We start from the raw sequence: 12,433 nt of genomic DNA on the forward strand, positions 1-12,433 counted from the left end.
TATATACACACACACACACATTACAAATATATAATAAAAATATTCTGTCTCATGGGGGCTAAGCCCCCCTTGTCCTTAAAACCTAGTGACGCTCCTGCTGGAAGCCTCCCACTATGGACTTAGACTTAATGGAGACGACTCACTACAAAAACCTGTTATGTGTTTATTCACTATTTTGCGTTTATTAGAACTCTTAAAAATTATCCAATCGACCGTTTACATGTGAAATTCATCTGCTGCTTAGTCGTAGAGGCAGCAGGTCCAGGAGAGAAACCCAGACCTCCCTCTCCCCAGCAACACTACTCCCAGTGGATCCCAAGGTGATCCCAGACCAGAGAGGATATATGATTATATATCCTTTCTGGGATCAGAGGATCCTCCAGTGGGTCTGCCTTGTCCCAGTGGAGTAGAAAACTTTCAAAGGGAGGCATCCTAATCAGATGTCCGAACCACCTCAACTGACCCCTTTAACTGTAAACCTGCATCTAAAATATCTAAAAATTTCTGCATGCAGTCACAAAATGTTTCAATTAGTATTTATGAGTAATATTTATCAATGTTTTGTTTAATGTAGTTTGTGTTGTGGAAATAAATATATATTTTTATAAGTGATTATTGGTATAATTTTCGTTTAATTATAAAAAAAACTATCTGAAGTTAGTACCAATAAAATAAAATAAAATAAAATAAAATAAAATAAAATAAAATAAAAGATTTTAATGCCAAAGGTCCCAGTAAAGCAATGGTGAATTGATGGAGTTAAAATCCAATGCTGGATCAATATGAGCCCCAATTGCACACAATCAGCTCCATGTGGGGAACATCATCACCGTGTTGTTTTTATTTATTTATTTTATAAGATGCCATTATGATGATTAGGCAGGAGCATGACAATGCTGGTTGAGGGAGTCTGACGTAGGCAGGCGGAGGAGAAAACAGACAACCTCCAACACACTCAGATCCACAGAGGAGGGTTTCTGTAAAAATGGAAGAGGAGAAACAGTAGATGTTTTTTTTTTCTTTTTTCTGCAGACTGAGGATGCACAATAGAGCATCTCCCGCACCGAGTTTAATTGCGGATTAGAGGGAGGAGGAGGGGAGGAGGACGAGGAAGACGAGGAGAGACGTCTCTTTATCATTAGGAGAGAAGCTGAGGAGGAGGAGGAGGAGGAGGAGGACACCGACGCTGACAGTCGCTCGGATGTTGTTGTTGTCCATCCAGACGCGGCGACGATGCGGCCCCACTGCTGGGTGATGGTGGCGCTGGCCGGGATCATGTCGTACCTCAGCCCGGAGAGAGCGCTCGGAGCACCGCAGAGGGAAGGTGAGCGGAGCCGGGAGGAGGAGGAGGAAGAGGGAACCTGTCAGTGATGCTGGAGAAAGAAAAAAGGCCGCTTTACGTTTTCACTGCGGGATGAACACTGACTCATTAAGCCAGTTATTATTGTGCCTGACTTCACTGAAGCAGGAGCAGGGTGATGGGGAGCAGATTTGCATGCAGGGGATGCTGCGTTTATTTATTTATTTATTTATTTATCTATTTATTGGTGTGGGGGGCCATTACATCGATGCATTAAAAAAACATGATTATAAAAAAAAGAGTAGGCCAAAAATAAATCGACACATTAATGTAAAGCAGGTTCAGATGATTTCACCCACGTCTCAGGGGCTTGTGTTTCTCATTGTGGTGTATTGTTTTGGCACAGAGGATGGTGGAGAGAAAAAAAAAAAGCCCCCCCCGTGTTAGGTCCATATTTATATGCAGTGTCTGTCTGGACATCTGTCTGAGGGGGGGAGAGGTGGTGGAGGGGTGGAAGAAAAGCTCAGGAATTGTGCGTCAAGACTGGATGGAGACAGCAGTTTTATTGTTGGAGCTGCATGCTTTAAGGAGACCACACAGTCTGAGAGGAAACACTTTGCCCTTCATTTGAAGGTGTGATGCTAAACAGATCGAAAATACAGTCAATTTGATTACCCAGACTAGCACCTGGATGAAATTAGCCTAAATGTTAGGTTTTAAGATCTTCTGCTGCTTGTTGTGTTTGTGCTTTCGTAAAGAGTAGTGGGAGGCCTCCATCCAAGAAGCAGACTTTAGGTTGTTAAATTATTAAATGCACTTTGAAATTGATGTATGCTGTGTTTACACTATCGTGACCTTGTGAAGGAATGTATTGTTGATTTTTAATGAGGGACAAGGTTAGTGAAACCAGGTTATTTTTAGGCCAAGATGGATTCATGTGGTCAGAGTTTTAAAATATCTTTACGTGACCTCATTTTTTTTACTCTTTATGTCGATTATTCCTTAGTTAACTTTGACTAGTTCCTATTAGAGCCAAAGGGCATGTGTTTCTACATAAATGTTAATTATGTTTTACATGTGGTTAGATTTTTATTTTTGTGTTTATTATATGACCTCAGTTCAGAAAAAAGTAGAAAGATTGTATAAAATGTAAGCAAAACAGAGGGCAATGATTTGCAAATGTCATAAAGTCATATTTTATTCATCTTGGAAAATAATAAACATATCAAATGTTTAAAGTAAAAAAAGTACAATTTTCTTCAGGGCAAATAAGTTGAGACTGAAGCAACAAAAGGCCCTAAAAGTACGTGCAAATAAACAGCTGCAGGAAGTAATTATAATTTGACAACAGCTCAATAATAGATAAAGAAATAAAGTTGAGGAGAGGTTCACTGACATTAATACTGCATCTAAATTTAATGGAACAATTTCAGAATACTGTTTCAGAACAGAGAAGTGGCAAGACTGAAAAAACAACATATACAATTTGTCTTATAATAAAAAAAAAACATTTTTTAACTAGAGGAATCTGAGCTCAAAGAACAAGGCTGAATACTGTATCAATATTTATTTATTTATTTATTTATTTATTTATTTATTTATTTATTTAGACCTTCAGGGCCTTCAGGACCACTTTTACAAATCAATATCCATAAACACGGTTCCCTGTGCCAATCACAAAGACAGGTTAAAGCTCTATCATGCAAAGACAAAGCCATACTGTATGTGAACTCTGTCAGATGAATCAAAATGTTAATTTTTGTTCATGGAAACCACAGACATCCCAACTTCTAAAGATGAGAGAGACCACCCCAATTGATACTAGCACACGAATTAAAATCCTGCCTCTCTGATGGTGTAGAGGTGCATTAATGGTTCTGACATGGGCAGTTTACAACTGTAAAGTCACCACCAATGCAGAAGAGTACATACAGGTTTTAAAACAACATAGGACTGGGTTGGTTAGCACTGTTGCCTCACAGCAAGAAGGTTCTGGGTTCAATCCCCAGTTAGGATTTGGGGAGTTTGCATGTTCTCCTCATGCTTGTGTGGGTTTTCTCAGTTTTTCCCACAGACAAAAAACAGGTACAATGGGCACTTCAGGCCCTTCTTGCAAAAGAGATCTGTGACTCAATAGAACTTGCTTGATTAAATTAAATTACATTTTTTAAGGAAGACCTTAAGACAGTATTAAACAGCAAACAACAGGATGGCTTCATGTAAGAGTCCAAGACAAAGGCTGGACTGTCCTGCATTTGTAAAATCATGAAACTAAATATCAGAACAGGAAGATTATTTATTGTAAAGATATTAAAGCCATTTTGAGATGTGTCACTGCCATAAAATTCAAAACTATCAGATAAAAAATATATACAACTCCTTATTTTAAATATTTAATAAGTTTATCATCATGAATAAAATATGGATTTATTTATAAATGATTGCATTATGTTTTTGTTTACATTTTACACAACACAACTTTTTTTGGAATTGTGGCACGGGCTGATCAACTTCAAACTGTTTAAGGATTTAGTTGTTGCTCTTTTCTTGTGTACATTTTGGCCACAGGCTTGAAATGAAACCTACATAGAAAAATTTAACTTCGTTCCCTTGCCCCTTTTCTTTTTTTTACAGATGGTTCACACCCCACATTGAACTACGTCGAGGTACAATTATTAAATGTCCCGATCCCTTTCTCCTCTTTGACCTGAGTAGAAAACCTTCCCGACTGAGTAATTTATTATCGAGTTTTCAATCCTAGCGCTCCTTTTTTTTAAACCTAAATGACAACTCCAGCCACCCTCCCCCTTGCTTCTTTAACTGTTTCCTATAAGTGGAATGCTGTTTCTGATATTTCCCCACCTTTCCCTATGCTTATTCTCCTTACTGGAATGGTAACTTTCAGACTATAATTCCAGTCTCTGTTTATGTATTTTTTTTTTAAATCTTACACTTAGCTTGTATTTTATTTCCCCTCCCAAAAATCCCTGATGCAAACTTGTCCATTGGGGTTCTCTCCGCTGTGTCTCAATCCTGCAACTGAAATGATGCTCCAATGGCTTTCCTATAAACAACAGCAACCTGTGTAACAAGGTTTCTACACCAGTGTGATTCAAGGAAATTTATTATTTTCTTTACATTCACCCTGACTGACCCTGTAGAAGCACAAACAAACCGAAGTTCTGCTTTAAAACCTTTCTTCCTTTTTTCTGTCATTTGATTAGTATCTCAGACGAGGGCTGAATCCCTCTCTCCTCCGCCCTACGTGGTCATCCTCATCTCCTGCTCGGGGCTCGTCTCTTTTGTTCTGCTGCTCCTCACCTGCCTTTGCTGCAAGAGAGGAGGGGTGGGCTTCAACGTAAGTCTTCAAGATGGGACTCATATATTTATATGTGTGTGTGTGTGTGTGTGTGTGTGTGTGTGTGTGTGTGTGTGTGTGTGTGTGTGTGTGTGNGTGTGTGTGTGTGTGTGTGTGTGTGTGTGAATGGTTGCAACATATAGGAAGCCAGGTTTGACATACAGTATTTCAGAAATAGCATGCGTACTCAAGCTATTTCTGAAAAATGTCAGCTAATCTGACAGCTAATCTTAATTATACAACACAAAAATGGTTCAATGGCTCAGAAATTCTTTTACATTGTTTCATCTTTTTTTCTTTTCTTTTTTATACTGTATATGTTATGTTCAATATGAATAAAGACGCAAACATGTTACAGATTCACCCATAAGTCATACATCCTGATGCATGACACCCTGGAACATAACGTGAGATTGTGCATAATATATTTTTTTTAAGTTTTGACTTTTTTTTAATAATTAAACTATTATATTCCAATAGGTAAAATCGTACTCTGCATTTTTGCCATCACACATGTGAGCAGAGGGCTGTTATCTAAAGCGCCTGAGGGGCAGCTGCAGACTTATTGAAAGTCAGAGGGACAAATGTGCTTCACCTTTCCCACCTAGAAAATAGCAATCATTGCTTCAATGGCCGAACAGAATGACGTGGGTCAGATTTGGACAGCGCACCACTTATGTCACGGTTTTTAAACTTTATATTTAGTTCACATTTAAAGCAGCTACTTAGAAAAACAATGAGCAAACTGCATTGACTGATTACATTGCTTTTTCTAGTCTTTGTAAGAGCTCAGAACACATAGCAGCCCTGTAAGCTGTCATCTCATGAACTTTTATCTATCTTTTCTTGTCAAAGGGCTTCTGGTTTTGTAAGATTGTTGTGCTCTTGACCATTTACTGCACTTTTTAAGGTATCTGCAGAAAAGTGAGGGCCATTTCACTTAAAAAAAWCTTATTCAGGTTGTTCGCAGTGTCACAGTGTGCAATAAAAGTTAAAGACACTGATACACATGTTTAATAGTTGAAAAACTATTTTAAAAATCCCTATTTCTACATATTGAAGATGGTATTTATGCAGGTTAGAAAATGCACAATCAACTCAAAACTTTTTTAAGTAGTAGCTATAGATTTGAAAACTGGTTACTATAGATTTGGTGCCTAATAATCGACATGGTATTTTACTGCCATTCTATTAAGATTTGATTTTAATAGAGAGGCTCACACAACATTCCATGTGACCAAGATATATATGGCTTTTAAGAAGATTTCATGTGAGGGAGTCTGTCTAACATGCAGTGGCAAACCACTCCAGAGTTTTAGACCTGAAAGAGAAAAGGTTCCGTCAACTCTGAGCTTGCATTGCATCCTTCGAAGCATTAAAAGCATCTGCTGAGCCCAGAGAGCGAGGTGGTATAATTGGGTGCAGTTCAGAAAGATAAGAGGAAGCAAAACTGTTAAGACTTAAAAGAAAGAAAAGATATTTAATCGAATTTGTCATTAATCAGTGAAGGAAAATTTAAAAAAAACCGAGGAAATGTATTATCAACATGGTTCATATTTTTATATATTTATCTACAACACAAACAAAAATTTTACAAAAAAATGTGTAATTTTGTTTTTACAACTGTAAAAACTAATCCCCTGCCTATTTCTATTCAGCGATTAACATCATGCACAACTAACCACATCATTTATTTGCCAGGCAAATTAATCACCACAGGAGGATTGTGAGAACAGATTTGTGTATGTGTGTGTGTAGTCTTGCATGAAATTCAGTCTCTAATCTTATCTCTGGTTTGTTCTGGTGCTTGTTTGAATGAAGGTYTGACGCAGGTAGTTTCAAACAATATTTATTTGAACAAATCAGAGATTGGAGAAATTTACACAGGAGTCATAGCACACATATAAACACAATGGCTCCAAAGATTACATCATCATTTGCTTTTGTCAGTTTTGAGCAGCCCTAAAAAGTAAGAAGGATGTTCAGAACTATTTGAAGTTGAAGAAACACTGGTTTACTCACACTGATATTTGATGAAGAGAACCAAATCAGTGAATGCAAAAATGAATAATGTTCTCAACCCACTTTTAGTTTGAAAATTTTTTTAGAGATTGTTATTCTTTTTAAGATTAAAAGATTTAGACATTTGGAAATGGAGTTTCTGTGGACAAATTACGAACACTTGTTTTACCTGTAACTATAATTGAACAATGCCAGTTTGGAGAAAGATGTTTTATTTCTAACAAGAACCGTGAGCTAACAATTAGTCAAAGTGACTAAAGTGAGTTGCTAATGTTTTAAATCATTTTTGAAAATATATTAGCAGTTCACACTTTTAACACCACTGTCATTTTTTTCAATACACTGTTACTGACATGAAATTCAACTTATTTATAAGCTTAAATAGCAGCAGCTGTAAGCAACTCTTCTAGTGCATCGCAAGGTACTTGGAACAGAAATATATCATTTCAGCATTTCATCCAGAATAAAATAATACTGACAATGATGTTTAGGTTTATTTCCTGGCATTTGCATGAACTGCTATAAAGTTATTAAGAATGTGGCAKTAAGACCTGCAGTRTGAYTGTAGCCTAAAATCAGAATGTTGAGTTTAAGATTTAAAAAAATGCAATCCAGATGATGGATGTTTTTTGGGTATGTCCATTTTATTGTACACAGSTTTTAGAACCAATAATGAAATATTTTTCACAGACGATGAACATTTTGCGAATAGCTAAAGTATAACATTTTGAACTGAATTAAGTTAATACCCACAAAACTGATAGAACAGCAGGCGGTAGATGCTGCGCTCCTCTAAATATTCCGCGCCAATATCAAGTCCGTCAACCTTAAAGATGTAACTTTCTTGTTCATTGAAAAAATCAGTGCACATGTTAGTGAGAACTGACTCTCTGCAGCTTCAGAGAGGAGGATTTGTGACAGACTATCAGCTCTGWTGCTCCTACTCCTACATGTCAAGCTGTCGTGTCCGTACAAAGTTGTTTTACCGGATTCAAGTGCAGCTTTGCAAATCTAAGCTAGCAATTCGATCTTTCCTTCTAACAACATTTTAAACCTTTTCCCAGTTGAACTTTCACAAATATTAACATTGAAGATGCTTAGTCAGGCCTTCAGAGTCTGACACAAATCTCCTAGATGTTTTGCAACTTTTGTGAAATGGCTGAAATTCCTGTAACACTGAGACAATTGGCGACCACTATTTTTTTTCTATCCTGCATTTGTGTGTGTGTGTGTGTGTGTGTGTGTGTGTGTGTGTGTGTGTGTGTGTGTACTCATATCACCTCTCTGCCATTCAACGGAAATGTAGTCATAATAAATAGTTTTCATTAACAACACCCCCCTTCCAAAATGGTGAAGTCAACACACCTCATTCACTACGCCTACCACTGATCATTGTGTTTTTACTGTGACTCATCCAGGAGTTTGACAACGCTGATGGGGAGGAGTGCTCCGCAGGTTCCAGTCCCATCCAAGAGGACAGCCTGTCCTCATGTCCCTCGCTCCCTGAGGTTTACACCTTGCCAGTCAGAGACCATCCCAACTGCTCTGCCCTGCAGGATGGAGCAGGTAACACTTTTTTTGTTATGAAAACACTGATAAACAAAGATGCAGCACCGTCCTGCAGAACTCTCTCACGGTCTGGTACCCGAGTCACTGATGCGGAGCCGTTGAGGGTCTCAAACTGAGTACACAGACAGTAGCACTGGACTCCCCGCTGCACGGAAGTGAAGCGGAAACTGTGATGTGAGAAGCTTCTACATCAACGCTCCGTATGAGCTGAGCTTATAGGACATTTGGGCAGAGACGCACCAGGGAGGAAAAGATCCCTCCAAAGTTGTTCTATTTAAAGATGCAGTTTTGATCATTGTTTCATGACCTGAATGTCTGACCTCTGACAAAAAAAAAATTTGAACTGAGCTTCACACTCAATGTTTTCAAATTCTAACAAAGCCTGGAAAGCCTCCAAAAATTATAGATAGTAAGGCAGGATTGAAGTTAAAATTTCATTACAGAGTACCACTTCATACACAAGACAAATAAAATTCTCAGCATAACATTATCATCAAACGTCTAATTATGCTTCATAAATAGCCTTAAACATTTAAAAACAACACAAGCAACATATTTTAGACAGTCATAAGCATTGTTTTTGCGGGGGTTAAATGCTAAAGATGGTGAAACTAGCAGCCTTTGAAAGATTTAATATTGCCTTCTGCATTCATGCAAAAGTTTTTAACAAAAATGTTGCACAATCTTTTTAGAACTTGGAGCATATGTTGAGACTGACTCTCATCTACCACTACCACAAATTTTAACTCAGTATCTGTGAAATTGGTTGAGTTTTCGCCATCTTTGTGTTTGCTAAGTACAGTTAGTTGTTAGCATCTTGAAAGAGTTGAAAGAGTTCAGTCTTACACTTCTTATAACAAAGTTATAAGAGTAATTTATTTAGCAAGGGATCTCTTTTATTTTGGGTAAACATTCCTCCAGTGCAAAAATGAATGGACACACAAGAAGTTACTCTCAGTCAGTGAATGCTGATTTGATCCATACATATTGCGATCATTTATTTTACAAATCATACAGAATCACTAAGTACACTTAATAGCACTTAATAGGTTTCAGTCACGTGGTTTCGAAGGCGGAGCGATCTCCGCTGGAGGGCAGGGGGTAAAATGTCTATGGAGGAAACTACTGTGGAGAGTTTATATTGTATGGATTTAGGTCCTATTTCAAGATATATAACAACAATTTGTTCACAAATATGTCAGACATGACTCGTATGATGAAGATGAATGAGTTTTCAACAGAACCTAAAGATTTTCTGAGGCTGTCAGTACCACACACATCTTACATCACCAAGTGCCAAATAATAACCAGCAAAAGTTTATCTGATGAATAATTCCACACAATTCTGCCCAAGCCTATGACAACATATGATAACACTGATTATCATAAACAAAGATGAAAAATGTAGAAAGCTCACAGAACGACAATGTAAAAAGAGGATTTTAAATCATCTGCGGTCAGGAGGAGCAGAATGTCGTCGGTGTCTGCAGGCAGAGGCCACTACATCAGAGGAATGTTAGCTGCTAACTTGTTTTAGAGGTTATGTTTATAAGGATTGTTTATTTAGTAGTGAGTATTAAGTTACTGGTAGTTTAATGTGGACCTCATCTGGACTTTAGGCTGCCCTAGTTCTGTGTAGTTAGCTGCTGGATGTGTGTTGACGTTAGCCGCTACTGTTAGCATTATCTTAACATATAAAACAATATCAGAACAAACACTCACCCTGGCAAAAAACAAACGATAATCATCATGGAGCTGTTTGGTACCGAGGTTGTGGATCCACCTGCTGAATAAAAAGTTCTACACCTCCTGTTGTTTACGTGCTTTCATCAGCTGTTCGGTGTAGTTAGCATCCCATTAGCGCTGCACCGTCTGACCCGGCAGACCGGTAACGGGACCGTAGAGTCCGCTCGGTGCTCGATCTTCTTCTCTTCCCTCATAATCGAAATAGTGAATCACCTACCTCCTCATCAAAGTCCTCACTCTGTCTCCGACTGTTTTTCCTCCATCTCTGCCTTTGAGCTCCTCTGTCAAACTGCGGCTCGGTCCGATTCGGTCCACCTGTCCGCAGCTGGACTGGAGCTCCACCTTCATCGCCTTTTTTTTTCATCAAAGACACTAAAATAACTAACTAAACTTCACCGTAACTATGAAATATAGTTATACAAATATAATAAATGTAATAAATTTCGGATATCTCATTGCTGACTTCCGATTGCGCTGTCTCTCCATCGCAGCTGAACTTTATTCAACTTCCGCCTCTTTTTATTTTTATCCTCCTGTAGCTTTTTTTTACTGCTTGTCTAATATTTTCAGGCTTCAGTCAGAAAGGAGTTTGGGGAGTTGAGGTTTGTTCGGCGGGGTGGGGGTGACACCAGACAGTGGAATTACCGGTAGGTGTTTTCCCCCCATGAATCAACCCTCTTTTACATCCTCCTGCTGCAACGTGCTTCAGATATGACGAACGTTAATAAAAAGAGCCATAGTTTTATTTAATTTAATATATAATTTAATCAGTGTATAATTATTTATTATTAATTCAGTTAGAATGATTGGAGCACTCGTAAACTACACAAGATATGGGCATGTTTTCAGAAAGCAGATCCTCCACTTTTTCACTTCCAATCTCCATCCGAACTTCGTGCACTAGTGACGTCACGTGAAACCCTCCTATTGTGGCAATCAGTTTCTATAAAAGTTTAGAACCGACAATAACAAGCTTCTAGCTTCTTAAATTGTGAATAAACATTTAAATAGAAACACAAACGTCAAGCTTTGATGTTGAATACCAGACATTTGAGGCAATTAGCTTAGAGCTGGCAAGGAAGAGTTTAAGAAAAGGAGGAAAGTAAGGTGTTAGCTTTCTTATACTTTTATCTTAAATAATGTGGTTTAACCAGAAGGGTGAAGCATTCTACTCGGCGTCAGCCAGAGAGAGAGATAATAACAGCCAGCTTTTTACCTTAAAGATGATTTTCTGTCACCTGCCAGGTATTTCGGGGGTGCTGCTGGAATATTCGTCCCAGAACCGTCAAACAGGGAACCCCAAGGCATGTTTTGTCTTGCTTGCGTCCACGTCAAGCCGTAGAAAGAAGGCGACCCCAAATTGGTAACCGGCTTCAAAGTACAATTTCCGTCTGGAGAGTTTTCTGAAGTGGATCGACCAGGCATTGGTCATCGACACTGTGAGGTTTCCCCGTTGGCGATGAAGGGGCCAAAACCTGACACAGTTTTCAGCTTTTGACTCTGAGAGTCTAGCTGTCAAAGTGACTGACGGCGGTCCGTCACTTACTGCCATCCGGGCGGAAACTGTTAGTTACTAAGAAGCTTAGAGAATCTAAGTTCCGCCTTCCGGAAGGTTAGATTAGAAAAGAAGTTATCAAGGCAAGTGTTAGATTCAGAACTTGCCGTCGCCTCCTGAAACTAACACAAATATTATTGCTGCTGTGTGGTTCAGAACAAAACATTTCATGACCCATTTAATTATCTGATGAGCTCTTATTTAAAAACATAACTGAAAGAAAAATGAATTGCTTCAAGTTCAAAACATTTGCAAATATGATTCAGACAAAACATTGATATTTCATCAACTTTAAACTAGGAGTGTCCCGATACCAGTTTTTTCAAGACTGAGTACAAGTACGAGTACTTCAGTTTAGGTACTCGCCGATACCGATACCGATACCAAGTAGCGGTGTTAGGGTGGATTATCTGTTCAACTTGTTGAATATTAAACTGAATGAAAATGAAATGCAATTATCATGCAAAAATTGATGGGTAAATATTATGTTTGACAATAATAAGGTAGTGCAAACTCTGACAAGTAGATAAGTTGATATATATATCACACCATAACTTTTGAAACCATTTATTTTATTTCAAACAGGGCTCTTTTTAATAAGGCCACACTCCCTCTGAATGTATTAACAATACAAATACTGCAAAACAAACGCTGTTGCATACATTAAAAAACAAAATAAGTTATTTTTATACATTTTCCTCAACATGCAACTACCAAATTTAAATTAAAATGTAAAACGTAAATTTTAGCAGCACATCTATAGAAGTTTACTCTGCTTCAGACTTAAACTGTTAAAATAGTAATAAAGTGCAGTAAATTTCAGTTCAAACTTAAATGGAACAACTAAAACAAAATCTCAAGAACCAGAGGGAAAAATAAAATG

The 12,433-nt window shown here is 38.0% G+C and overlaps 1 protein-coding gene across 1 annotated transcript in view; it reads left to right on the plus strand.

Moving 5' to 3' along the window:
- Window positions 1-12,433, plus strand: part of lmtk3 (lemur tyrosine kinase 3) — a gene marked incomplete at its 3' end in the record, with an annotated part of 24,538 nt that overhangs the window by 6,475 nt on the left and 5,630 nt on the right. Inside the window, 3 exon segments of the mRNA XM_014012700.1 lie at window positions 1,033-1,324; window positions 4,525-4,658; window positions 8,099-8,246. Coding sequence (XP_013868154.1) covers window positions 1,234-1,324; window positions 4,525-4,658; window positions 8,099-8,246 — 373 coding nt within the window.

The sequence above is a fragment of the Austrofundulus limnaeus genome, unplaced genomic scaffold (assembly GCF_001266775.1).
Source record: "Austrofundulus limnaeus strain Quisiro unplaced genomic scaffold, Austrofundulus_limnaeus-1.0 Scaffold93, whole genome shotgun sequence".
In the NCBI taxonomy this organism is placed as follows: domain Eukaryota; kingdom Metazoa; phylum Chordata; class Actinopteri; order Cyprinodontiformes; family Rivulidae; genus Austrofundulus; species Austrofundulus limnaeus.